The sequence below is a fragment of the Nematocida homosporus genome (assembly GCF_024244095.1).
Source record: "Nematocida homosporus strain JUm1504 chromosome Unknown 4494, whole genome shotgun sequence".
Classification (NCBI taxonomy): Eukaryota; Fungi; Microsporidia; genus Nematocida; species Nematocida homosporus.
Window position 1 is genome coordinate 1 of NW_026250669.1, and position 27,977 is coordinate 27,977.

Consider the following 27,977-nt stretch of genomic DNA (forward strand, 5'->3'; position numbering starts at 1 on the left):
GTTGAGTTGAGTTAGGTTAGTATATTTAGTCAGCCAAAGCTAAATGTGCCCTTGGATTACCTATTTAGGCAAATTTTGAAAGCCAATCCAAATCCATGCATAATACTACTCCTCTTACAGACAATCTAAATATAAACACAATTCCCTTGAACTTTAGCACTTTCGCAAGTAATCTTCCTAAACAAGTTGCCCTCCCGCCGCTAGGTCATGATTATGACCAGGTTGCTAATATCATTCACCCGGAGATTCTTAAGTACCACTACGAGGTGCTTCATCGCGGATATGTGGATCGGTACAATGCGGCTGCAGCAAACTTTACGGACCAGTCGATTGAGAACTTTCTCAGTGGATCGGGTATTACGGATCCGGGGCGAAATAAACAGTTCTTGTTTGGTGGCTACATCAACCATGCTCTCTACTGGCGCTCGTTCTCTCACGATGCAGCTAACTATCAGATGTCTCAAAATCTGGCTGCTCTATTCAACCAGGCTTTTAAGAGCCGAGAAAGCTTCAAAGAGGAAGCAACTAAGGCCATGAATCAGATCCATGGCTCGGGCTGGCTTTGGGTCATGTACTCCCCTCAGGCAGACCGGGTTTATCTTAACATCAGCAGTGAGCACTGGTTCCCTGTTCAGGACGTTCCCTTGCTTGCTGTGGACGTCTGGGAGCACGCGTATCTCTGGTACAGCGAGAAAGGCTGCAAAGTCCAGTACATCAGCAAGATTCTGGATGCACTCAACTGGAATTATGCCAGTGAGCGGCTGGATCTAGCCTTGGCAGCCAAGGAACAGGATAAGAAACAAAGCGACCTTCCGGCGTCGGATCCGGGCATTCCCGCTAATGTCTTATTGAAGGGCTGCCACACAAGTTAGTATTCAGTTATGTTGAGTTATGTTATGTTGGGTTGAGTTGTGTTATGCTAATTCAACTCAATTGGTGGATGCCAGATCAATATTATCTAAATCCTAACCCAATATTATCCAAATGCCAACCAAATACCAACCAAATAGTATCTAAAAACCAGTTTCACGTCCAACCAATAAAATGACAATGCTAGATAAAAATCATCCAGTTGGCCCAATACTATCCCGGAATCACTATAATCCAGTAGTACCGCAATCAAATGAGATTAGGCCAACCCGTTTGATCAATCATGCCCCCAAAGTATATATACTACCCTAAACTTGAATGTATGAAGACCCTCTATCTATGCGCCCTGCTACTACTAGCTATTCTATCGGCCCATGGAGTGGCTGATGTAGCCGAGGACCCAGAAATAACAGAGAAGAACGAGGAGGAAGAGGCCGCCCGTCAACCAAATCTCGACCATGACGAACTCCCCGAGGCCACTAAACCGCAAGAAGAGTCGTATGAAATTCCATTAAACTTTAGTGAGTTGGTGAACAACCTGCCATCCAAAGTCTCACTTCCTACTCTAGACTACAGCTATGAGGATGTCACCGCCATAATTCCAACCGTTGTCTTGAAGATGCATTATGAAACCACCCATCGCAAATACGTTGATTTATACAATGACATGGATCAAACTTCGCACGTAATCCCCAATCTTCTTGATGGAGCCGCTTTAGAAAACCCAGAGAAGAAGATGCAGTTTATTTTTGGAGGCTTCCTAAACCACGCACTATATTGGAAGTCTTTTTCCCCCAATACCGAAGATTATGAAATCACTGGCGACCTCAAAAAAGTGTTTGATAGTTCTTTTAGCGATCAATCCGAGTTCCTGAGCCAGGCCAAGGCCAAAATGGGCGAAATACAAGGCTCGGGGTGGCTATGGGTTATGTACTCGCCGGCATCAAACAGCATTTACCTTGATGTTAGTTGCGGGCATTGGTTCCCCATTCAAGATGTTCCTCTACTTTGTGTTGATGTTTGGGAGCATGCCTATTTAGTCAATGGAGAAGCTAGTAGCAAGACTGACTACACCAACGCCATTCTGAATGCACTCAACTGGAAATATGCTAACGAACGATTCACTGCCATCCAAGAAAAGGAGAAGGAGCGAGAAGCATTGGTAAGCAAAAAGCCCGGCATTCCCAAATATGTACTACTATCCGGCGATCCTCATGGTGTTGGCGCCTCTCCCGCGACAGCTAAAAGTGAGCCCGAAGAGTCTGAAGAAAAGGCTGCCGGGCCTCCACCTAGTGTTCCTGCCCCAACCAAGGAGACAGCAGGCCATCCTATTTTCCACCACCCAGAGCCAAAAGTCCATGGCTGCTCTGACTCTTCGTCGTCCCAATCACGATCTTCTCGCCGTAGCTGCAGCCGAAGGAGAAGTCGACGAAGAAAAGCATCCTGTCGAGGCAATTCGCGTTCATCATGTCGTCGATAGAACTAGCATTGGCTCTGTAGTACCAGACACTACAAATAAATTGGATTGGTTAGTATTGGGTTGGTAGTAAATCAATATGTTTGTTTGTTTACATTTATAGAAATCTTGCCATATTCGGCCAAATTGTTCATTTAGATATTGTTTGTTTACATCAGTTGAATAATTTCTATAACGGGCATGATTATATTGCATCATAATTATAAATAGACAACGAAAACTAGACAGCATCTTATGATTCGTTCAACATTCATATGCAAGTTTACAATATATCTAGCACTTTTATCTAGCGCGGTTAGTGATCCACTCGTGGTTCATTCAAGGACTTTAAATACCGCCCCCAATGCAGTACAAAAAGCCTCACCTTTGCTAATCACACATTCCGATAACTTCTCAAAATCCACTACGGACTATTACACCCCACCCGCCAGCTTACTCAAACTGACACTCTCTAAAGTCCAGTATATCATTCCCTCTACGACCAACAAAATCTACTCATATCTTCAAAAGCATTTCAAAAACCCACAATTATGCCTCTATCTCTACCGAAACCCCGTAGTAGTTCAGTTCCTAGCCGCCAAGCCAGGCCTTTCCTCACCTACTCCAGACCATTTCTTTTCACCTCAACTAGCAACCCCGCTAGTAACCACCATCATTCCTCCCCATCCATTCAATCCACCACATCCATTCACCATGGCTACTCACTGGGCCACTAGCCAAAACAAGCAACAACGAATGTTTCTCGAGCATTGGCAAAAGCAAATGGTTGCCTATTGCGATGTCTTAGCCGACATTAGCAGCATGGCCGACATAGCGTTTGGTTTGAATCGAGCCCTGAGCAATAGTCGTAGAACTACCGCTGGTATCCAGGCCAAGAAGCTAGCTGCCACCAACGAAATTTTCGAGCAGTTCAAGATTGCAAAGGCCCAGACCGGGCTTATCGTGCAGTTAAGTTCTTTGGTTGAAGTAGCCAATAACCAGCCAGACTCTATTGATACTAACTCAACTCCGGCATATCAATGTCTTAGCTTGAAAACTTTCAGTAATCAATGGACTCATAAGACAATCGAGCAAATCAACAATATTCTAGCCCAAACTAAAACCGAGAAAGATAGAACCATCCAAAGAATTTCCAAAATACTAACCCAAATACTAGTCCAGCTACAAATTTGGATGCACAACAAGTCAGATCTAATCTTGATGCAAGGAAAGACTATAGCCCAGCTAAAAAGGGATGTCAAATCTAATCAATCTAAAATCATGCAATGTGAATCAATATACTTAACCATCAAGAACGAGTGTGATGAACAAGCAGCGGCTCTTACGCTGGCTAATAATAACTTGACTGGTACCCAAAGCAAGCTTAATGAAGCGAAGCAAGCCCTAGACGATCTTAATAGCCAACTGCTGGCTTCTCGGAGCGAACGCGATGCCTCTGCCAAACAAGTAACCGATCTACAGACGCAAAAAGGAGAAGAGATAAAGGAGCTTGAGGCGAAGTTGAAAGTGAAAGGAGAAGAGATAGCGAGCAATGAAAAGGAGATAAAGAAGCTTGAGGCGGAGTTGAAAGTGAAAAGAGAAGAGATAGCGAGCAATGAAAAAGAGATAAATGGGCTTGAGGAGAAGTTGAAAGTGAAAAGAGAAGAGATAAATGAACTTGAGAAGAGTTTTAATGCCGCTAGTCAAGAAAGGTCTCAATTGGAAAACGATCACCAAAATCAGTTAGTGAATGTCACCTCTGCTCTACAGCAAATACTTGGTTCTAATAGCGATGATAACGACGTTGAATCCCTTCTTGTGAAGGTTAATTCAGCTATTGCTCAGAAGAATCAAGAAGCCTCGCGACTCAAATCTGATAATTCCAATTGCAAAGCCCTACTAGCTCAGCTTATTGACGAATTTAGAAGTATTGACAATGCCAACACAGAGATCACCCAGATTGAGAAGCCTCAACTAAGTGACATGACAGAAGGAATCAAAATTCTAGATGGTATTGCCAAGGGTCTAATTGCTGAGATCGCTCAGAATCGAACAGAAAAAGGTCTGTTTGTCCTGCAGGCGCAGCGCATGGTACAGGGTGCACTACATTATTTCCACGATCTAATTCAAACTATTGATCCTTCAATCTCACCTCAGACAAAGAACATAAGTTTGGTACCCAATTCCTCAAGCACTGGTTTTCCTACTGCTACTAGCCAGCCAACATCGACTGCCACTATTGACACGAAAGATTTGTCTGCTGCCTTTGATTCGATTTGTGCTTTACTGGGTTTAGACTCTGCCAATAAGGAAAAAGCTCTCGAAACTTTCCATGCTGTAACCGACGAACTCAATGCGGCCATTAATCTTATTGATCAACAACAAAGTCTCCATATCGAGACAATTAAGATGCTGGGAGGGAACATAGAAAGAGCCACCAAAGTTGGCTTTTATCTGCTAAGCGTAGGTAGTTGCCATATTGTTGATCTTACCCCGATTAAGAATCTGCCGTCTCTAATTACCTATATACAAACCAATCGCCTGAACCCAACCCAAGCTAAGTTTAAAGACCACACTACTCTAAATAGTCTGGTCACAAAACTGAAGCCTCTAGAAAACCTAAGCCAGACTAACAATGGCAACCCTCCATCTCAACTCATCCTAACTCGACCAGAAGTTAACGCTTTTATTGAGGTTCTCTTTGATATGATCTCTGACTCAAAAGAGAAGCTAGCTCACTTAACAAATGAGAAGAATGCTTGGCAAACTACTCAACAAACGAATCAGAAAGAAGTAGAATATTACAAAAATGCATGGAAATCCCAAGAACAGGCATTTACTCAGTTTATTGCTACAGTACTAACCCAATTGGACCATGACAATGAAAATGACTTCACAAAGACACTAAAATCTGGCGATGAGTCCAATCAAGCCCAAATTCACGCTGTGCATTGTTTGCTCGAGAAGTACTGCAATACGCTAACTGATCAACGCAAAGAGCTAGACCATTTGACTAGCGTGAACGCAGATCTAAGCGATAAGCTAAATAAGGCCGCCCAAGATAATCGGAATAACCAGACCACAATACAAAGCTACCTGAAACAAGCCGAGAAACACCAAGAGCAAATCGATCTCTACAAAGAGAAAATCAAGGAACACCAAGAGCAAGCCGAGGAACACCAAAGGCAAATCGATCTCTACAATGGGCAAATCGAGGAACACCAAAGGCAAATCAAGGAACACCAAGAGCAAGCCGAGAAAAACCAAGAGCAAGCCGAGGAACGTCTACAAGAGATAGCCAAGGAACACCAAAGGCAAATCGATCTCTACAATGGGCAAATCGAGGAACACCAAAGGCAAATCGAGGAACACCAAGAGCAAGCCGAGGAACGTCTACAAGAGATAGCCAAGGAACACCAAAGGCAAATCGAGGAACACCAAAGGCAAATCGAGGAACACCAAAGGCAAATCGAGGAACACCAAAGGCAAATCGATCTCTACAAAGGGCAAATCGAGTTCTACAAAGAGCAAGTCGAGGAACGTCTACAAGAGATAGCTACCTTAGAAAATTCAACTTCTGAGTTAGCCCTAACCAATGAACGTCAAAATCTGGCGATAGCCCAGCTAACTGCCGATAATGCTATGATAGATGCACAGAACAAAGCTCTGGAAGATACACTAAGCACGCAAACCAATGTGGATAAGACCGCCCAAGTAGCAATTACGAGTTTTAATTCTTTCGCAACAGACGTCAATAGTCGGCTTGAACAGGGGAATCTCACTAGTAATGATATATCCCGCATCCTCTCCAATCACAGGCAGGTATTTACACCTAACCATAATTTGAATCCTGCGGCTACTCTATTTAGGCAATTGCTCAATCAACAACTCCAATCTTCTGACTCCAATAACGACCTACCCAATATGACCAATAGTTCTTCATCAAACGCTGGCGAACTCACTAAACGCCTCGAAGAATGCGCTGTTAGTTTCCAAAATAATCGACTCCTCAATGCCAAACATCGCCGCATCAACAACTTCAAATGCCCCAGTCCTTCCATCACTTTTAATGTACATGTCCAAGATTTCTTCAATACTAGCCCAATACTAGCCCAATCTAACGATAAATTATTGTCCGATCACCAAGAATTAGCCAAAGACGTTTACAGTGCCTTAAAAGAACTGCGCAATATGGACCCCAGCTTTGTCAATGCGATGAATGTTCTCTGCACTGATGCTTACGCTGAAAAGATATTTGCCGGTGACGACCCTGCAGCTTTACAGGACCCTGAGTTTATTCATCACTACCTACGACTAGTCTATAATATCTTCCAAACTCTAATCTTCTCTAAAGCCATCGCCATCTACGACCTCTGTGAGAAGAGCTACCAAAAATTAGCCTCACTTGAAATCAATAATAGTGGCCTTATCCATACTCAAGCCTCCGCCAAACAAACCTTATCCCATGTCTACCAAATCTCTCAGTACAATCTCCACATCTCCGTCCTCTTCAACTGCCTCCATCGAATTGCCCATCATTGCAAGGAGTTGGAGTCTAGCCATTCAAACCTACTCAACAAGGAGAAACCCATTACCGAGGTCTTTGATCAAACACGTAACTTCGTTTTCGAGCATTCTGCTAATCTACAACAAGTCTATGCCTGGCTCTTTATCTGCCACACACCCAATACTATCGAAGAATAAAGAGGTTACCTTTTTCAAATACGATTAGCCCAACACTATCTAAATACATCTACGTCATCGATTTCCTATCAGATTGGCTAAATAATAACAATTTTATTTACACAATAACCATGAGTGACTTTAAAACATTCTTATTAGTTGTGCAAGATAAAAGTCAATCCATTCAAAATCTCGCCAAAGATGCCCAATCGGCAGAAGACCTTGTTTCTGAGTATATTATTTCATCTGGAGCAAAGGCCCGCCATTTATCTAACCAGTTAGCCCAGCTTTCGGCTGACTTCTTTCACAAAGCCGGTGCTCTTAAGAACGAATTAGAAGCATTCACCCAAAGCAATCCGACTGTCTTTACCGATAGAAAGAAAGCAGTGCATCTCCAAGCTCTATTCAAAAAGCTTTCCCTCCAAATCGAGCTATTCAACCGAACCAAACATCTATTCACTAGTGCAGCTACTAAAAAGGAAAGTATCACTGAAGAGACCCAAAACACACATCTTCTTCAAAGCCACAATACTTTTGTTGATCTATCTCTTCCCCAAGCCCCAACTACTACATCAGCCGCTGCCAATGAAGAACTCGCCAAAAACAAGAACCTACGCCTTCTTTTACTTAGCCTTAGTGATCTTGAATCTCTTAGTATTGAGCTAAACACTATTATTGAATCGTCTGGTGATCCAATCGATCGTATCTCTTTAAAAACGACTGAAATGAAATCCGTATCTCTCAATACCAACCGCACCCTAGAGCAAGGCATTCGTCGCCGAACTCGCCGTATGAAACTCAAGCGAGTCTTTATTCTGCTAGTTATCCTAATTCTTATTCTTCTAGCTATCTTTTTCGGCACCAAACTCCTTGAATTCTTCCTTAAATGCAAAGGCCTCTTTAAGTAGTTTAGTTACAAACCCAAATACTAAACCCAATACTAACCCAATACTAAACCCAATACTACTCCAATCAAAATCAAAGACAAAATCAAGGACAAAGACAAAATCAAAACCACCTATACTCAGTAAATATTTATGTAATAGATCTATATAGCTGTTTAACCCATATATTTCCTATGAGATGTCTACCAAGCATCTAAACATTTGTTTCTACATACCTGCACTAGCCCAACCCCACCCCTATTTCAAGATGTGTAAGTTAGCTAGATTTACGCAGCCGGAGCGCCAACTGATGATGACTGATTGCTATTTGCCTGCATGCCCGCGCCCTTGGCATTTGAAGATTGAGCATTCATAGCTGCGGCCCCGCTCTTGCTTTCTTCCATCTGGACCGCCGCACTTGTTTGGGATGCCGCGGCATTGCTTTCTTCTACCTGGGCCGCCGCACTTGTTTGGGATTCAGTGACACCGCTTTCTTCTGTCTGGATCACCTCTTCTTGGGATTCAGTGACACAGCTTTCTTCCATCTGGGTCACCTCTTCTTGAGTTTCCATACTCCCATTTATAGCGGCGTGTTCCGAACAGCAAACAGATCCTATTATTAATACTAATCCAAATACAAGACTAACTAATGCACTTCTCATTACTCAACTGGTATTCCGTTTATTTATACTTTTATCCGATTGCCTAGATGCTCTTCCATTGTCGCCTGATCACTTATTTGCTAGTTCCACTCAGTTAGGCTCGTGGAATTGTTAATCGATTCTTGTTCAAAATCCAAGCACCTATCGCTACTTGCTCCTCAATGCATTGGTGGATTTCGCTTCGGGCAAATCGACTCGTCTCTTTATACAGACCCTCCAACTCCACCACCCGATAGGTCCCAAAGTCCTCCCCGGGCATAGAAACAATCGCATCATAAACACTCCGGCTATCCCCGCCTAGCAACCGCAAAACCTCTTCCACATCATCAATCACTACCATTGTCCGTCCCTCCGCCTTAGCCAATGCCTGGGCAAACCTTAGCACTGACAAAACCTTACGAGCCGTTCCAGCTGATGCCCGCTCAGTTAGCTGGCCTGCTCGAGCCCGTTCACATACGTAGGCATCCACAATCCTTGCCCGTACTCCTGGTCCTAAAGTCGTCGTCAACTGCTTACGCCGAGCTATTTCAGCTGAGAGTTGGGTCGGTGTTAAGCATCCTCTTAATACGCCCCGGCTTTGGTGCACCCCCAGAACATGGGCAGCAATGTCCTTATCGGCATCTCCTGCCGTATCTTTTAAAACCCGAACGGCATCAAATCGAGACAGTAAGGCCGATGGCAACCCGGCATTCCACGCCACACTCTTCCTATCAATATACCGCCCCTTAATTGGGTTAGCAGCCGCTAAAACCGAACACCGCGCATTCAAAGTCGTATTGATCCCGGCCTTAGCAATACTTATCCGGTGCTGCTCCATAGCCTCATGAACACAAGACCTATCCCCTTCGTGCATCTTATCAAACTCATCAATACAACACACTCCACCATCACTCATCACTAATGCCCCACCTTCTATCCGGTACTCACCTGTTTCTGGATCCCGTGCTACACAGGCCGTTAAACCCGCACCACTTGCCCCTCGACCCGTTGTAAATACACCCCGCGGTGAAATACGAGCAACTGCCTTCAATAACTGACTCTTAGCTACACCCGGATCACCAACCAGCAACACATTAATCTCTCCTCTTATCCGCATACCACCCTCCGTATACGTATCACCACCAATTAGCATAAGCAGCAACAATTTCTTCACGTCCTTCAACCCGGCAATTTCCGGGGCTATCGATTGACTCAACATCTCAACCGAATACCCCAAACTACCCGTCTCCAACTCATTCCCGGCCACACCACCATCTCCCACGCCCATTTCCACACCCATTTCCGCACCCATACCCGTACTCTTTGGCGTCTTGCTTAAGAGATTGCCACGCAGTAGTGTTATTTTAGCACCAAGGATGTACGTGTCACTAAGTAAGCCCATCCGCATTCTTTGCAGACCTTCATTCGGCCGTGGCAGCAAAACTCCTGCCAGTAAAACTTCCATCCCCGGCACGGCCAGTCTTACTTGCGTCTCATAGACATCGGCCACTAAAGTCCGCGGAATACGACCCGGCTGCACATCCTGCGGCATCTCTTGGATCTGCAAGACTTGCTTAGCCCGAAACTTAGAAGGACGCGTCTGTAAGTGCAACGTACCTTTAACCCGGCCACTCCGACACCTCTCCGTAGGACACTCACTTAGTGGCATAAAACTCTCACCTTCCACTTCCTGGAACAGTTCCGACGTACACTGGTCACAAACATAGACAGCCACCCAAACTGATGGATGTACTTCCGAAGTCCTACTCACTATCCCACGCACAGCCACTAACCCACCAATTCTATCCGGACCTATCTCATCAAAACTCTGTCTGTCCTTCCGACTAATATCTACACTATAGTACCGCAACATTCCCTTCGGCAGCTGTGTAAACACACTCTTCCCTGGATCTCTTTCCTGCACCCTTATCTTCCGGTGCTCAAAGAATAAATCTTCAGCTGGCATATCTATCTCTTCCTCTTTGATCATTTCATCAACTATTTCATAAACCATCTCTCGGTATCTCATTGTATTGCTTAGTACTCCCGTATACAACTCAGTATTTCCGTCTTCAAGAATGTCCTCTACATCGATAGCCAGGTGTTTTGTTTGTGGTAATGCCTTAATCTGACCCATATACTTTAAAGAACCCTTAGTTTCAAAGGTGAACAAAAATCGTCTTAAAGCCTCCCGTTCTAAATTATAATCAAGTGTAGTGTTGAACTGTTTAAGATCTTCCATGTAAAAAAAGAAATGGGCTGTTTATTAGCACTTTCTGATAATATAACAACTAGATAGATCTTCTAGTCCTTCATTAGTAAAGATAGCACTATTGGGTAAAGGTGCTTTAATTAAAACATACTGTTCAGATGTACCTTTTAGAGTAAATTTAGTATTTGGGGTTAGTTTAGCCGGAAGGGCACTAAGAGTGATAGTACGGGGGAGTTGGAGGAGAATCTTGGCCATATTAATTATCTGGGGCAAAAAAAGATAGGCTCTTGGCAGATTCGAACCGCCGGCCTTTGCTTTACGAGAGCAACGCTCTACCCCTGAGCTAAAGAGCCACAACTAGTTGTTGCGTTGAATTTACCCGGCGATTAGATAGCAATCAAAAGCAAAAAGCCAATGCGTAAAAAAGGCATGGAAAGAAAGTGTACTATGGAGTGCAATGGATGTAATAGGTGTAATAAGTGTTTAAACGACTCAACAGAGAAAATAAGTATAAGTGATGCATTTCTACAACAAACGATTTATAGCAAGCCTTCTGCTTATACTAATATACTGACTCAAAATGGCTTAAATATTAGTTTAGCTAATCCCCTATCTAATTCACTAAGTAATTCACTAAGTAATAATCTAAACAGTTCACTAAGTAATTCACTAAGTAATACTTTAAACAGTCCACTAGGTAATAATTTAGGCTTAAATAATACTAGCCCCATAAGTAACGTAAATGGTATGAATATGAGTGGTGTGAGTATGAGTAACGTAACTGGGATGAGTAGTGTGAGTAGTAGTATGAGTAGTGGTAACGTAACTGGGATGAATAACGTAACTGGGATGAGTAACGTAACTGGTATGAGTAGTACTATGAGTAACGTAACTGGGATGAATAACGTAAATACTAACTCAAGTAGTGCTCCTTTTGGACTGCATACGAACCCAGCACTAGTCAATCGTTATATGCCACGCGGGAGTAGTAGCAGTGTATTTGGTGGTCAGAAGAGTCCAATGGGGTCTTTGGGTCCGACTAATCCCTCCAATCCAATGCTCAGCCAAAAGGCAAATATGAATGGTATGAGTAGTAATATGAGTAGTAATATGAGTAGTAATATGAGTAGTAATATGAGTAGTGGTATGAGTAGTGGTATAGGGATGGGTGGTGTGGGTGGCGGTAGTAATGGCAATAACATCAATCTACGGCCATCTTTGTATCGCGAGAGTATTGGATTGGGAGGTATGAGTCGTATGGGGATGGGTGGAGTTGGGATGGGTGGAGTTAGTATGAATGGTGTGGGTATGAATGGTATGAGTATGGGTGGACTGGGCATGAGTGGAGTTAAAGGTAGTGGTCGAGGTGGACTGTGGGAGAGTAGTGAGCCTTGGAGTTTAGCTCAGAGTCAGTTTGGAGGACCCCGTAGTATTCCTTATAATCCGTTGCAATCAAATGTTCAGGAGATATCTCCACATTCACAGTTGAAATCTACTAAGATTTTGGCTAGTGCTGTGCTGGGCTTAGTTGATTTCTCAATGGACTTAATTAGTCAGCACTTACGAGTAAATGAAGTACTGGGCTTGCCTCGAGTGCAAACTACTTACTTGCAACTGGCTAAGGACTTGCTTGGGGCTGTAATTAGCTGCGGGGGATTGCAGGCGGTGGATGAAAAGAATCTGTGGGGGTACGTGACTAAGGAGTTGGGACACCAGGCTGAGGATATGATGCGGTTGCGAATGTACTATATTTTGGTGTGCTATGCCTTTGAACAAGTCTTGGCCTTAAGGAAGGCGGGTGATAGCCAGCGGATGATTGTACTAGTTTATGTTGATCCAAAGAAGAAGGATACTTTACCGGAACTAGTCTTGGGTGTCGCCCAGAAGAAGAAAAGTGGGTTGAAGTGTCAGTACGTGCAAGTAATGGAGACGAGTGGTCCGGCTGAAGTTGTATCGGCTTTAAACTATCTTTTTGCTAATGAGATCAAAAATCAGGACGATTTGATATTTTTGATTGGGAGATTGAATGAGTTTTCTTGTGGTAATCCGGAAGTAAATGTACTGTTTTGTTGCCGGGAGATTCTTTTCTTTCGGGAGGAGTTACAGGCAGTGATGCTTAAGTGGATTAAGCAGCGGATACTTGACTTGGCTTCCAAAGATGCCTTGAAAGAGAAAATGATTGTGGAGGCTTATCAAAAGTATCTTTTGAACGGGTTTAAAAGTAGGTCGAATGTAGATTGGTGTAAGAATTGTTGTTTTTTGGATGGATCTAATGCTTTGTTATCTGCTTTGTCTTTTTTGGCCAAATCTACGGCTATCTGCTTTTCCAAGGAATCTTTGTTGATTTTAGGCTTGATTTTAAAGGAACTGCCGGTTGAGTCCTTTCAAGTAGCCCAGAAGTACTTTGCTAAGATTCTGTTGGTCTTATGGAATAGTATGCGGGCTCAGACTGATCAGGAGTTGGCTTTGGCTTGGCAGGACTTGTTTGCTAGTACGGCCTTGCAAACACTGGCTTTGACTGTGAAAGAGTGGTTAATGGAGCCTTTACTAACCAAGAAAGATATTGCGCGATTACTAGGGAATGGCTTAGAAATTCTGCTGCGGATTATCTTACTACCGGGTGGAGCACGTTTTGAGCAGGTAGTTGGTTTGTCTCGTTTAGCTCAGATTTGGCGGCATTTGATTGAGCTGGTTTCGAATAAGGTATTTGCTAATAGTCCGGTGGGCTTGAAAGAAGCGGCTATTTCTTGTCTTGATCTCTTATCGCAAATACTTTATAAGGGCTTGCAAGTAACTGATACTGTAGCTGATCTGGCAGTCATTCTGGAGGCTCTTGATGCAGAAGAAGGACGTTGGCTGGAAAAGGCGCTTGTTTCTGAAGATATTCCCAACTCAATTTTCTCACTTGGCACTCTTCTCTTTAACACACACCACTAGAACCAAGCCAAGTATCATATGCTAATCAAATAATACCTGTAAAAATAAACGGTCTTCTTAGTACACTCTAATTGGGTTATTGTTAGATGGATTTGGTTTGGTTTGGTGATTTTGTGTGTTTGAATTCGGATGAGTTAGATGTAAGGGGCTATAAAGTAAATTTCCTAAATAAGCTATACTTGAAATTTCCTAAAAAGGAAATGTAACTCCTAAAAAGGAAAGACCCTAGTTAGTATTTACGTGACTCAATTCTAACCCAATCTAACCATATTCATCTCTTACAATCCCATACTAACCCAACTCAATCTTAACCCAACCCAATACTAACTCAATAAATCACTAGTAGTCCAATTTTAACTAATTATATTGAGTTAGTAATTTAAAAATAGAATCACATGTCTTCTGAATTGAATTTAGGAAGACTTTCATTTATTTTCTAGTTACGCAAACATATTATTACATATAAAGTTGATATTGGGTTAGTAGAAACAGAGCCACAACTTAACAATGCATTAAATTATATCATATTAGATTATATCATATTAGGTTATATTATATCATATCATAACACAACTTAACACAACATAACATAACACATCCTAACCCAATACTAACTCAATAGAACGGCTATTGAGATAGGGTTAAGTTTGTATTTATGCGCATACAGTTAGTTTGGTAATATATGGGGTATCTTGTTTATTGGGTTAGTATTGGGTTGGTGTTAGTATTGGGTTAGAAGAATAGATTGAGAAGTAGATCGGTCTTAGATAGCTAGATAGCCATTGGGTTAGATTGGGTTAGGATTGGTTGGCTAGATTGTGATGGTGAGCTGGGGCAATCGAATCTCGGATAAGTCGTTTAGTTTGGGCGGATTGTAATATAGACAGATGTTTTAGACCAATAGTCAGAAGTTAGATAATTAGCTACTTCCCCCGAGTTATGAAGATATTGCATAAATAGCGATCAAACAATAGTCGTATCAATATAATGTTGCGAATCAATTCAACTAAGGCAATGGCTCGTTGGGCTATTCTGATGATAGTAATAACCGGCTTTCCTTTGTACCAACTTAGCGACTTCAGACAGTTACAAGCACAAAAACCTATCTGGCATGCGAGCCTAGTAGCAATACTACACCCACACCCAGCTACTGATACGAACCAAAATGAACTAGAATATACTTGCAAGCAAACAGTTAGGGCGAGAAGCAACAGGAACTATGTTCAAATTATAATCAGCAACCATACTGTTCAGTTAATGTTTGACCAAAACACAACATTAGATCAATTTAGAAATATCAATAGTAGTCTGCAGGAGATTTCCTCTATCGTTTTGAATAATCTTATTGTGCCCGAGTTCTCTATAAGAGGTTCGCCAGAACAAAATCAAGTGTTGCTTTACACAATACTAATCCTAAGGGCCAGGAGAGTTTCTATCATCGACAAACAACCAACAGCGATAACAGAATCAGATTTAAGCAACTGTTCGCAGGCCACTCGTTCTTTATTGTCTCAGAGGCAGACCAATCTAAACCCGCCTAGAGATCACTACAGCATAGGCCATCTCAGATTATATAGTAACTACACGACCACAATCTATTTCTTTTGCGTATTTGAGTACTTGCCTCTGTTCAAAACCATCAAAATCTATAACTCCTACAAATGCTTGGATGACAATGACTTTAAAACAGCACAAAACATCAATTTAGTCGATGGCTGGATACCGTCCATATCTAATCGAAACGAAGGGCCTACTTCATATCCTCTATACTTCCCTCGACTGGAAGCAGATTCGGGGACCATATGGAGAGTTTTTGCTGTTTATGACAGACCCAATCAGGATATGTGTCCTTTTGTTCTGGAAATAGACCTTCAAAGGTTGGTAGATGAGTCGCTTTATAAATCTCCACAACTAGGCAAGAGGAAGTTAAGGAATGAGAGAGCAGTCGACAAGTTCGACATAAACACTATATGCAATGCCTCCAAGTATAGCTTAATTATTCTCAAATATAACTTAAGCCAATCCCAATCAGCGGCGGATGTTATGTCTTGTATTGTGCCGGTTCTTAACAAGCTGGCCACTTATAACATTCAGATAAGATTGGACGGACTTAATTTTGATATGGACTACCACACCAACACAATACATACTTGGGTTGATAGGCGTAAGGTTGGGCAGAACTTCTATTCCTCCTACCCTGTCATCCAAGGCGACCCAATCGAAATTATGTTGGCATCTTTAGAGGTTAGCAATATATCTGCCGGCGCTCTGATTTACCTTGCTAATAACTTAATCCCAGCGGCAGGTTCTCTTACAATCAAAGTAGTTGATAGATTTCGAGCCAAAGATCCAAAGGGCTTCATTTTTATGGCACAATTAATCGTTAGTATTCAAAGCTATTCAAAGAAAACAGTCATCTCAAATTCGTCAAATAAGATCAAGCTAAACTTTAATGATCTTCTTCTTTCCTGTCCGGCACTAACCGAAGATGAAATAGTTGAAATGTACCAATTAGCACAGGCTAGCCCCGTAATCACAATCTACACCGCCGAGGAATTAATAGAAGATTGGAACAATGCATATGAACAGAACAATGATATGCTAGACTTTATCCACATGCTCTTTTATCTATGCTCTTCGGTTTGCAGCGATCAGCAGAGCAGCAGTAATTTGGGCACGATAAAGAGTGTTATAAAGGCCGGTTTCTATGCTTATTGGAAGAGATTTAGTGACATTAGCAGTAGTATAGAAAAGTCAACAGGTAGATGCTTTATACTAAAATGTAGTTACACACAAGCTGTAGATGAACTGGATAAGCACCTAAAAAAGGTCCAGTTGATAACTTCACCAGAGTCGCTATTCGGTTCCACGGCCTGCATTCAGTTCAACTTAGACCACCAAAACCAATACGGTCTAATCGAGCTAATCAGCCGTCTTGTTGGCTTCTTCTTGGACCAGAACTTTTCTATAGGCCAACTTCGCTTTCGCGGCATAATTAGTGGGCATAACTGGAATTTACTTCACCAGGCAATCATGCAGACATATACACCGAAGTATAGAGGGATATTGATCCCGAAAACCACCATCCACTTTGACTTTATTGATGTCTCTGGCCAAGCAACGTATAGCCACACATTACGGCCATCCGGCCTGAATTAGACTAGCAGTGGATTCACAGCCAGTAATAATCTAACAGCACTTTTGTACATTACCAAATAAACACAGAGATTAGGATTAATATTGGGTTGGTCTGTCCATCGGATGGATATGGCGAAAAGACTAAACAGGTCTTCAGCACGGCATTTAATTTAGGGATAATTTAGGTGTATTTGAACCACTGGGTTTCCACACTATAGGATTAGTATTGGGTTATGGCACAATCAGATACCATGGTATTAGTAGAGAAAAGTGGCTCTAGCTGTAGGCTACATGGTAATTCCGTAGAATTTGTTGAATATAAGCCTAGTTACATTTGGTTGATTTTTTAATCTGTTTGGCGGGTTTTCCTTTTTTGGACATCAGGTCTTAATTAGGAAATGTCATTTTTCCTTTTATGACCAAACATGGGATATTTGTTGCTAGATTTATCAAAATCTCGCGTATTAGTACTTTTAGATACTGGCTTGCTGGTATATGGACCCTGCTAGCATTGGTGAGCGTTGCTAGATCCAATGACATTACTAATATGGAAGTCCAGGACGATTGGCAGACTTCGGATGGGATAGCCAAAATTCTAAGCGCATGCGGTTTTAAGCTTGAATTTGGTGATTATAGTAGGAGTTTCACAACTACACCCTATATTCCTGAACGAACACAGGTGCCAGATGAGAGATTTGGAAAAGTTGACTCCATTCCTAAGTATGAACTAGAACCTTGGAATGATCGAATTGAGTTTGAGCTGCCTTACTTTCCGAGTGATAAGGAGGCCATAGCTGTTTTAGAAGACTTAAGGAAGATCGCCATTGTTAGGGTTTCTATTGCTCTGGTTAGTTATAAATCGACTAACCCAGAACTTCACAAAATCAGCATGCAAATTCTATCACGAGTTGTCAACATGCTTGACTGTTCAATCCTGCGGTTTTATTACACTCCAGACTTGGCAAAGAAAGCCCGAAACCAAGAAGTAGATGGGGTTCTCTGCAGTAGTGAAGCACAAAACACAATCAGCCACGCTAAATACAGAGCGAAATGTCATGTTTCCTTTTCCAGTGCTAGTGGCCTTTTAGACGTGATTAACAGCAAAGTGCGCTTGTTACGGCCAATTTCAAGTGTTACTTTATTGGACAGCGAATTTCAGCACATTTCATATCTTGGCCTGTTGACACTAAAGCCTAACTATACCCTCTCCATTGAGAACCTGCCAAATAAGGCCAATATTAATCTCGCGTCTCTTCCAACTAAGGTTTGCAAGTGCCAAGAGATCAGTATCAAGAGTCCCCAAAACATGAAACTAACATTAACAGGCTTCAACCATGCCAATAACAACTTTCCAATACTACATCTAAGTTTGTCTTGGAAGACTTTTGAGTATCTCGCTACACACAACCCGGCCCAAATTCAAGGTAGTATTGTTTTGAGTCTTTCGGTCAGTCCAGATTCTCATCAGGATGTGCTTAAAGGTAATTATCAGCCCATGTCAAATGGCTATCAAATTGCTGTTGAGCTTGTTTATTTCAGCATTGACACAAGCATGCCATGCGACGTCTTTGGGCAGTATCGCAGAATCTACACAAAAGAGTTCTTATATAGGTATGGAGTTGTGGCCAGCAACGTACTGGTATACTATGAGCCAGGCCGAAACAACTTTGACAAAACCATAGCCAGGCTTGGGTTTATAGGGAATTTGCCGCAGTCTCTATTAAAGGAGATTAGAGAAAGCAATATTGTATGTTGTGGGAACGGCCTCAATACAATCGATTGGACACTCCGACAGCCGGTGGTCATTCAACTTGACGATCCCCAAGTACTGTACTGGCTTAAACGGCACAAACAACCGAGCATCGACAGATTCTGCCAGCATATATACTACACGTCCCTTAACATTAGCGGTGGTCAAGCTCCAAGAAAAGGCCAAGTTAAGCGGTGCATTAGACTCCTCAATCATCTAGAATCCATTAGAGGCCAAAAGCTATGCATTTCGAATATTCGTGATAAGAGAAAAACCAAGGGAAGGTTTGATTTAGCCACTCTGAAGGCAGAAACAACTAAATCTCCCCGATACACCCTTGGCCTCGACACTTTGATATTAGACAACGTTGATGAGGCCATTATTTATAGGATGTTTGGACGTTATAATATTGTCAAGTTAAATGAAGTGCATATTTTGAACCAGGTATTTAAGAATCTGGCTATCGTTCAGCTTCTTTCCTTCTCACTAGGCCCGATAGACACAAAGCTTGTGCTCAATGATCTGGCTAACCTAAATGAGATCGTGCGTTATAACCGGCGAGATCGAATCAAAGGCTTTTCGTTGTTCAAATACGTGGAAGATTTCCAGCAGCGCAATCAATCAGTGGACAGCCTTCATCTAAATAGGTTGGTCCTACAAGTAGATGACGTTGATTTTGGTGCACACGACCTAGCCTTATCTGTAATTCGATCCTACGGCATTGAGCTGCCAATTACTGTCGCTTTCAAAGAATATCTCGCCAATAGATCAGTAATACAGGACGAGAAAGTGGTAATAATTCATAGCATTACAACCGAAGCTCTAAAAGCCGATTTACTCTATTACCAAGCTCAAAATCCAATGCAAGCTCATCTAATCAAAAACACAAGCATCACGGAGTTAGTCTTACACTTCAGCAATGACCAGGTATTAACGAAAGAGAGCTTAATAGAAACTATCCGATGGACAATCTGCCGATTTGAGAAATTAGCTGCATTGCGACTGAGAAATGCCAATGTGACCGCAAATATGCAGAATGTCTTTGCCTCACACAGATATTTAATCCTTGATTTAGACTCGCTCAAAAGCATTCGCATAGAGGGCGTAGGCCCAAACAACTCGCATATTGAACTATTGCTCCAGCCGCATCACAAGCATTTATTGGCAAATACCACCAATACCAACCACAATTTCACTGCCATAGCTTCTTCAACGCTCTTCCGCCTTTTCCACCAACTCGATCAACTCGACCATCTGGACAAAGCCTTCCCCAAGCATATCGGATCCAGGATATGCCCCCTCCAAATAGTCATAGAGAACCTCCAGAAGAAAAAGGACTGTCCCAGCGATATCCAGTGTGCTTATTGCCAGAAACCTCTGTGCGAGTCCACGGAAGAAGGACCAAACAAGAATGGGCATATACTCAACGAAGCGGTTGCATCCAAAGCCTTTTGTTATCTCAAATGCGGCCACCTAGCCTGTCATACATGTGTGTATACTACGCTAACTCTGGACAAGCCAAGAACGACGTGTCCTATGTGTCGACAAACCGGCGTGTTTGAAAATATGCATCAGCTGATAGGTGTTCCACGATCTGTATTTGTTTTTACAGAGACAGACGCCTCCTTACTTAATGCAGATCACGAGTGGCTTGATACTATGGCACTGAATGACGGTCATGTTTATTTATACATCCCTTATGAAAACATAGATGATCTTTGTAATGCTGTTAAAAACGGACCAGTTTTTGATGAAGATCATCTCATTTATGTTATTTGAGTCGACTACGAATAAATTGGGTTATATTTGGTTGGTTATATTTGGTTTGTTGTGATTTGAGTTGGTTTGGTGTAGTGTAATTTGGGTTCAGTCGATTGAATCGGTAGCAATTGAATTTATGCTAACCCAATTGAATGCCAGTTGAGCTTTAAATAGATCTAGTTTAATTGCTTTCCCTTCTTTGATCTCCAGAACTTAAATCTGCAATCTCTCGTATGACATAAACACCACTCACTAGTTATACTAATCCAATACTAACTGTGGTGCCCTCGTCGGCCTCCACTTCAAAGTGAGTTATCTACAGGAGTGTAGTGCTGCAATGTTTATCGGCTTGGCACTGATCGCAGCGAACGCGATTAAAATCTTGAATTAGAAATCACAAGCTCAGATTAGCATTTATATTATGAGTTTACAGACTAGCTCAAGATGTCGTACGATAAAGAGAACTTAAGTTATACCAACTCAATACTAACCACTTCAAAATCGGTCTTTAGTCGAATATGTTTGGTTGAAAGGTACTATCCCTTTCCCGGGGCACGACACTAACCCAATTTGTGCTTCATGATATATCAGAAGACCATAAAGTATAAATCAGATTGAAATCAAAAAATACATTACAGTTTCATGGCCCGACTAAAACAGGTTATCTTACTAGCCTTCTTGTGTGCAGTTATTGGATCGTATGGGCTGTACGGAATGAATGAAGTAGAGCCGCCAAGTCCAAGCGCAATGGCCACCATCATGAAATCAGTTGGCTTTAGTTTTGTTGGTATGAATTACAACCTACAAACTACATTTGCTGAACCTAAGCAACTACAGACTTCAGCTCCTACTTCTAACCCACAGCCAACCCAACCCAAACTTGTAGTTGAGTTATTGAAGAGGGATATACGCTTTGGCCTATGTAAATATTCAAATGCAGCTGCGGCCGAGGCGGCTTTGCTTGAATTAAAACGAATTGCTGTTATCAGATGCGAAAACGTTATTATCAACTGTGCATTACCCGATTTAAACTGCCAAGAGAAGAGTTTGCAAATTCTATCTCGAGTTGTTAACATGATTGATTGTTGGGTTCTAGAACTTTTTGTTCATTCCCGCCTCAAGGATCAGCCACAAAACAATCACCTCTATAGGAACATCTGTCGCTCAGAAGCACAGGATGCATTCGACCAGATTGACTATAAACTACCATGTTTCCTTAACCTTTCCAGTGAAACGAGTATAAGCCTCTCAGGCTTCATTTCCAGTGGCATTGTCTTACAACGGCCAATTTCAACCCTTTTTTTATCCGATAAAGATTGCAAGGCCATCTCTTTTCTGAACCAACTGCCGCTCAAACCCAACTACTCCCTTATCATCCAATTTTTGTCCAGCGTAGGTGGGGTTGATTTTAGCTTTCTTCAAAACCCATCCACAACCTGCGGTAAGATCACCATCATCACTCGCCAGCAGAATAAGATTACTTTGACTGGTCTTACCAATGCAGTTGATAAACATCCGACTCTAACTCTACAATTGAGCTGGCCCGCACTTAAGTATCTAAGTGAGCACAATACTTCTTCAATTAACGTTCATACCATTAACTGCCAGGGAGTCACCCCCAACTCTATCCGGCCGCTGCCTTCTCTCCAACAAGAACAAGAGCCCCGCATATTTGCTACTGTGATCGTTTCCCAAATCTCAACCTCTATGCCGTGCAACTCAATAGATTCCCACCAGGGCCTCTACACCCCAGAAGTCTATGCAGAACACGGCATCATAGTTAAGAGTGCCAAAGTCCAGTATATGAACGAACGCAGTGACTTATATCGAACCATGGACGTATTTAGATCGGTCGGGGCTTTAGAAGATGTACCAGAAGAGATTGTGGCCGACGATATTACTTGTTGTGGCGACGCACTTAGTGATCCAAAGTGGACACTCCAGGAGCCAGTTAGTATTTCACTTAACCACGACGAATTAGCCCCCTGCCTTAAGGAGTACCAATCCAGATACGTATGCTTCTGCCAGAATATACACTACACAACCCTTGAAATCAAAGGTATTAAAGATCCAGCCCAAAAACTAGTCAAAAGATGTCTTGACCTCCTAGTTTTGTTCCAAAACATTACCGCCAACGAACTTTGGATTTCAGATATCCGCGACAAAAACCGAACCAACACCAACTTTGACCTGAGAAGACTAAAGGAAACAGCAGCCAAACGGCCCCAATATAAACTCCACGTCAAAGCTCTCTGGCTAGACAATGTCGATGATCAGATTCTCTACTGGATATTCGGACACTACATCTTTACCCAAGAGATGGACGTATACATTCTGAACAATGCCCTGAAGAACCTTGCAATCGCCCAGCTTCTTTCCCAGCCCATAGGCCAGAATATTGACAACCTCCTGCTTATTGACTTCACCGAATTGGATGAAGTTGTGCATTTCAGGCAACAAGCCCAGCTCAAGACATTCTCATTATTCAAATACGTAGAAGCAGCCAAACAAGAAGGCAAAACCCCCCAAACTCTTGGCCTACACAAACTGCACTTGTTTCCACAGTTTGACGATCCCAAGCCGTACAGCGATGTCCTGTCCAAACTTTGGGAGTATGGAATCCATCTTTCAGCCGTGCCATTCCCCGAGTTCATCACCAGCCCGACCACATATACTATCCACGCCAAACTAATGGACCAGCCCGACTTTAAACTTTACAACGTCACGCTAGAAGCTTTAAAAGCTGATTTTATCCACCACCAAGCTAACCCAACCGCCACCGATTCAGACTCTCTGCCAAGAGGATCAGTTAATGAACTCGACCTACAGTTTAGCGACACCCAGATGTTAACGGCAGAAGACCTAGTAACTATTATCCGCTGGGTCGCAGGCCGCTTTAAGGACATAACTACCTTACAACTAGTCAATGCTAAGATGACCAAAAAGGAGCGAGCAGAATTCACAGCCCGGAACTACTTGATCATCGACCTAGACTCGCTCAAGAGCATTCTTCTAAAGAGTGAGGTGCCAAACACTCCACCCATAGAGTTACTAACCCGGCCTTACCATTTTAGTTTATTAGCCCAATACGCCACTCTTCCCCAACGAATATCTATTGCCGTGTCAGCCACAACTTTACTCCAACTTGCCAGCAACACCGCCCATTTTGACAGTCTCATCCCTCCACACTCTTCCCCCAATTCATCCATCCAAAGAGCGTCCAGAGACATCAAGAAAGCCCAAACCAACATTATGTGCCCAGTTTGCTGTAAAGAGCTTTATGTGCCCAATCTAGAAAACGGAGTAGATACTACCCAACCCGACCCCGACAATAACTTCCCTGTACTGTGCTACCTCAAATGTGGTAAGCCCATCTGCAACCTATGTGTGCTCGGTATTGCCGATGGAGATCCCATTGATTCAAAGGTCTGTCCATATTGCCGAGAGCCAAATATGTGCGACCAGCTACACCAAATTATAAGTGCACCCCCATCTATCTTCACTATTGCCCAGGGCAGTACAACCGCACCCAACACCCAGCACAGGTGGATCACAAGCAAGATCTGGCACACCGGCCAAATCTATCTATGTATTTCCTACAAGCAACAACCCAACATCACCACTCTACAGAAAGAAGAGTCAACCATCACCGCCAACCCAATCTATCTCATTTAAATTACACCGACCAACGCCTCTTATAACCTTATAAGAACCAACAATAAATTGAGTTAGCAGCGAACTAGTCACCCCACACCTACATTACCAATGCCATACCATACCAACTCAATACCAAACCAACTCAATACCAAACTAAACTAAACACATCCTCTCCTAACTCAACTAAACACATCCTCTCCTAACTCAACTAAACACATCCTCTCCTAACTCAACCTACACATGTGCGGCCATATGCTCGGGTAAGCACCGGATCCCGTTCGATCTCCGAAGTTAAGCCCGTGACAGCCTTGATAGTACTGCGATGGGTGACCGCGTGGGAACACAAGGTGCTGCACTTTTTGTTCTTCTCTCCGACTCCCCAACTCTACCTCCTATTCTAACTCCACCCAGTACTAACTCAATACCAACTCAACCCAATTCATCTTTTAATCAATAAATCACATCAACCCTTTATTTGATTTATGCGGGCACTAACTCAACCCAATAATAACTCAATCCAACCTAACTCAACTCAATACCAACTCAACCCAACCCAATACCAACCTAACTTAACCCAACTCAATACTAACCCACTTCTTATTAGTAGGGCCGCGGACTAGGGCTAAAGATAAGATAAAGACCAAAAAGAAGAAGAAGAGTACTAGCTAAACTCAACATGAAAACTCCGCCACGCAACCCTCCTATCGGTTTCAACCGCAATAAATCCGCTCGGCGCTGGTACCCCGATCTAAATACCGGCTTCTTCAAAACAGTCCGCCATAAGGCTTCTTCCAAGGCCGCACTCTTCATAACAAACACTACAAGAACAATGCATAAAATAACCCGTTTATTTGGCCGCCGGAATGAAGTCATCAATACGCACAATCGCAGCTGCTCCATCTAGAGCCCCAGATATACCCGATAAAGACACACCAAGTGGCTGAATGACATTCTCCTTCTGCATACTCCCAGGACCAACCGCCCGTACCGAAACTCCCAAGTCCGAAGGACCCTGAGCATGCGCCTTAAGCAAACACTCCAACGTACTAATAGCTTCAGCCCCAGCATTCACTGCTAACATCTCTGGAACTACCAATAAAGCCTTAGCCAGTTCCCGCACACAGTAACTAACCTTAGGCAATTTCGGATCATTATACTGAGCTAAAGCCGTACAACAGACCAGTTCAGGCACACCTCCCCCAGCAATCAGTCGTGGTGTAGCTGACATCAACCGTCCAACATTAATAGCATCATTAAAACTCCTATCTACCTCCTCCAGAATAACTTCATCCGTTCCCCGTAAAATCACCGTACATACCTTAGACTCCACTTGAATCTTCACATATCCCTCTAAATCCTCCACTAAATACTCACCAACCATACTCTCCTTAATCTCATTAATATCAACTACTGGAGATAAAGATAACTGTTCAGCACATAACTCAACTTCCTTCCTCTCCACATCATCAACCACCAGAACACCTAAACGGTCCAAAAAGTGCAAAGCCAGCTCAGAAAGAGACTCACGCACAATACTCTTCTGAATAATAAGTAAATCCAGACCTAAATCCTTAATAGTCTTACATAGGGCTAAAACATGAGCTTTTTCTTCCCGTACTACTGCTTCCATCGCTTCATAATTACCAACATTAAGTTTAGCATCTAAATTGGGTTTAGACTGACCAATAGCACACTGTAGAATAGCAACCTTCATCTTACGCGGCATAAACTTAACCTTCCTTTTTAAAGGCATACTTAGTACTATACCTGGAACCATCTTAATCTCTTCCATATTCCCTTTGATCTTAATCCTTCTAATGTTCTGCAGGGGTAGTACGCCATCAGGACCAACTGTATGCTGAATAGCTTGCATGGTTACTTCAGTAATGGCTTCAATATAAGCACTAACAATCTTTGAGTTTAAAGAGATACGAATACAATCTCTTAAGTCATTCTGACCCTTAGCTTCAACTGAATGTTTAGTTAAAGCTTCCTTACACACAGATTTAGCCCTTTCCATGGCATTAGCTACTACTACGGGATGAATCTTCTCATCAATCAGAGCTGAAGCTGCTTCAACTAAAGAACAAAGAAGAAGAGTAATACTAGTAGTACCATCACCACTCTGTTCATCTTGTGAGTGGGAGATGTTACAGATCAGTTGGGCAATTGGATGTTTCATCTTCATCATCTTTAAAATCGTACTACCGTCATTGGTAATAGTTGTTTGATTGCCCTGCGTAATCATTTTGTCCATTCCTTTAGGTCCTAGACTTGTTCCCATGGTAGAACGAATAGATTGAGTAACAGAGATAATTCTGCGACGGACTTCTTCTGCACGACTGCCAGCTTGTTTCATAGCCTAAAAGAAATTTGCAAGTCATATGGATACTGATACGCGGTTTGTCTTGTCAAAATCCACCATGTCCAAATCAAAAGTCTTAAAAGAGATAGTCCTGGCGGAAAAGATTACTTGTTGCCTGAATAAGGCTTTAGTTTTTGGAGGGTTCTTAGGTGGAGTTATTAAGATTAGTGCACAGCAATATCCAGTAGTTATAACTCAAGTTGAAGATCCAGTTTCGGCTCTGGCTATAAAAGGTAATAATGTTGACAGCAATGAATTGGGTTTAATGGGTAGTATTAGTATGAGTGGTGGTATTAGTAATGATAGGGTGGGTAGTAGTGGTAGTGGTATGAGTAGTAGTATTAGTAATGATAGGGTGGTTAGTAGTGATAGGGTGGGTATGAGTATGAGTATTAGTAGTGGTAGTGGTATGAGTATGAGTATGAGTATGAGTGGTAGTAGTAGTGGTAGTGTTATGAATGACGAAGTGGATAGTAAGTTGGCTATAGGTACTTGGAAGGGTGAAGTTAAGTTGGGAGGTGGAGGTGGGATTAGTATAGGAAGACTGCCTTGTAAGTACTTGCAGAGTATGGGTGGAATAAGAGGTAGTGGTGGGGAGGTAGAGGAGTACTGGGTGGCTAGTGATGCTAATGGACTGGTTGTTCTGGTTGAGGAAAAGTTGGTGAGTGGTGGACGGCAGTTGCAAGAAGCCTTTCGGTGGCGGTTGGGTACTTACTTGCTTAAATGGATAGTGAATGGAGATGGTTGGGTGGGATTGACGGGATTTAGTGTGGTTTGGGTGGAAAGAGGAGAAAAAGGAGAGTTTGTAGTGAGTAATCAAATTGCCCATATTCATGCTGATCGGGAGGAAACTGAAACTTTAGTCTGTTTAGTGGAAAGTCAAGGTAGACTTTTTGCTGGAACAATTGGAGGTTGGCTAGTAGAACTATTAGACTGGTCCGATGCAACTACTTTTCAAATCAAACATCTCAAACAAGTAAGTACTGAGAAGATTACGGATCTTATAACTTATACCGTAAATGATAAATCATACTTTATCTGCACTACTCCTAACCATCTACACATAATAGATCAGACTAAATTATCTCACTTAGACCAATTTGAACTATCTAAAACGAATAGTTTAGGCTGGGTAAGAGTATGTCCAGACCAACTCGGGCTCTTAGCCGTCTTAGATATTTGTCATCGCATTTATTTCGTTGATATAACTGCAGTCACTGGCCAAAACCAACCCGGCCCTGCACTACCCAGCACTGCCTCCGTAGATGATATCTATCAAGACCTTCTAGCCCAAGTAAACAGTGGCCAACTCTAATTTACATTATACGCCACTCCATCCCACTCTACTTAACTCTACTCCATCCCACCTCACTCCACTCCATCCCACTCATCTTATTCTACTTAGCATCACACTAATCCAATATGATCCGCGATTATCGCCCAGCTTAGATCAGTTGAGAATTGAGCTACTTAAACCCAAACCTTGCAATTTTGCTTATGAAATACTTGAACTTCGTCTTATCTTTTGTCCTTATCTCTCTTCTTTATCTTTCTGGAGTAGCAACTACATTAAAAGCCGAGCCACTTAACGACTGTAACCGATACGATAGCCGAAGATACCAA

The 27,977-nt window shown here is 42.5% G+C and overlaps 12 protein-coding genes across 12 annotated transcripts; 9 read left to right on the top strand and 3 right to left on the bottom strand.

The window, feature by feature from the left end:
- Positions 1 to 95: 95 nt before the first annotated feature.
- On the top strand, positions 96 to 872 carry NEHOM01_1488 (superoxide dismutase, Fe-Mn family; the record flags this gene model as incomplete). Its single annotated transcript, XM_051490366.1, has 1 exon — positions 96 to 872. One exon carries the CDS (start codon positions 96 to 98, stop codon positions 870 to 872), a length of 777 nt encoding a protein of 258 aa, XP_051346326.1.
- A 281-nt stretch (positions 873 to 1,153) lies between these two features.
- On the top strand, positions 1,154 to 2,350 carry NEHOM01_1489 (superoxide dismutase, Fe-Mn family; the record flags this gene model as incomplete). The annotated part of the gene is made up of 1 exon (XM_051490367.1): positions 1,154 to 2,350. The coding sequence occupies one exon, from the start codon at positions 1,154 to 1,156 to the stop codon at positions 2,348 to 2,350; it is 1,197 nt and encodes a 398-aa protein (XP_051346327.1).
- Positions 2,351 to 2,581: 231 nt separating this feature from the next.
- NEHOM01_1490 (uncharacterized protein) lies at positions 2,582 to 7,030 on the top strand (the record flags this gene model as incomplete). The annotated part of the gene is made up of 1 exon (XM_051490368.1): positions 2,582 to 7,030. One exon carries the CDS (start codon positions 2,582 to 2,584, stop codon positions 7,028 to 7,030), a length of 4,449 nt encoding a protein of 1,482 aa, XP_051346328.1.
- Positions 7,031 to 7,140: 110 nt separating this feature from the next.
- NEHOM01_1491 (uncharacterized protein) lies at positions 7,141 to 7,917 on the top strand (the record flags this gene model as incomplete). The annotated part of the gene is made up of 1 exon (XM_051490369.1): positions 7,141 to 7,917. One exon carries the CDS (start codon positions 7,141 to 7,143, stop codon positions 7,915 to 7,917), a length of 777 nt encoding a protein of 258 aa, XP_051346329.1.
- Positions 7,918 to 8,649: 732 nt separating this feature from the next.
- NEHOM01_1492 (DNA replication licensing factor MCM7) lies at positions 8,650 to 10,776 on the bottom strand (the record flags this gene model as incomplete). Its single annotated transcript, XM_051490370.1, has 1 exon — positions 8,650 to 10,776. One exon carries the CDS (start codon positions 10,774 to 10,776, stop codon positions 8,650 to 8,652), a length of 2,127 nt encoding a protein of 708 aa, XP_051346330.1.
- A 24-nt stretch (positions 10,777 to 10,800) lies between these two features.
- On the bottom strand, positions 10,801 to 11,001 carry NEHOM01_1487 (uncharacterized protein; the record flags this gene model as incomplete). Its single annotated transcript, XM_051490365.1, has 1 exon — positions 10,801 to 11,001. One exon carries the CDS (start codon positions 10,999 to 11,001, stop codon positions 10,801 to 10,803), a length of 201 nt encoding a protein of 66 aa, XP_051346325.1.
- A 174-nt stretch (positions 11,002 to 11,175) lies between these two features.
- On the top strand, positions 11,176 to 13,683 carry NEHOM01_1493 (uncharacterized protein; the record flags this gene model as incomplete). The annotated part of the gene is made up of 1 exon (XM_051490371.1): positions 11,176 to 13,683. The coding sequence occupies one exon, from the start codon at positions 11,176 to 11,178 to the stop codon at positions 13,681 to 13,683; it is 2,508 nt and encodes an 835-aa protein (XP_051346331.1).
- A 987-nt stretch (positions 13,684 to 14,670) lies between these two features.
- On the top strand, positions 14,671 to 16,842 carry NEHOM01_1494 (uncharacterized protein; the record flags this gene model as incomplete). The annotated part of the gene is made up of 1 exon (XM_051490372.1): positions 14,671 to 16,842. One exon carries the CDS (start codon positions 14,671 to 14,673, stop codon positions 16,840 to 16,842), a length of 2,172 nt encoding a protein of 723 aa, XP_051346332.1.
- A 394-nt stretch (positions 16,843 to 17,236) lies between these two features.
- Positions 17,237 to 20,350, top strand: NEHOM01_1495 (uncharacterized protein; the record flags this gene model as incomplete). Its single annotated transcript, XM_051490373.1, has 1 exon — positions 17,237 to 20,350. The coding sequence occupies one exon, from the start codon at positions 17,237 to 17,239 to the stop codon at positions 20,348 to 20,350; it is 3,114 nt and encodes a 1,037-aa protein (XP_051346333.1).
- A 624-nt stretch (positions 20,351 to 20,974) lies between these two features.
- Positions 20,975 to 24,007, top strand: NEHOM01_1496 (uncharacterized protein; the record flags this gene model as incomplete). Its single annotated transcript, XM_051490374.1, has 1 exon — positions 20,975 to 24,007. One exon carries the CDS (start codon positions 20,975 to 20,977, stop codon positions 24,005 to 24,007), a length of 3,033 nt encoding a protein of 1,010 aa, XP_051346334.1.
- An 829-nt stretch (positions 24,008 to 24,836) lies between these two features.
- NEHOM01_1497 (T-complex protein 1 subunit delta) lies at positions 24,837 to 26,348 on the bottom strand (the record flags this gene model as incomplete). The annotated part of the gene is made up of 1 exon (XM_051490375.1): positions 24,837 to 26,348. One exon carries the CDS (start codon positions 26,346 to 26,348, stop codon positions 24,837 to 24,839), a length of 1,512 nt encoding a protein of 503 aa, XP_051346335.1.
- Positions 26,349 to 26,373: 25 nt separating this feature from the next.
- On the top strand, positions 26,374 to 27,669 carry NEHOM01_1498 (uncharacterized protein; the record flags this gene model as incomplete). The annotated part of the gene is made up of 1 exon (XM_051490376.1): positions 26,374 to 27,669. One exon carries the CDS (start codon positions 26,374 to 26,376, stop codon positions 27,667 to 27,669), a length of 1,296 nt encoding a protein of 431 aa, XP_051346336.1.
- Positions 27,670 to 27,977: the final 308 nt, after the last annotated feature.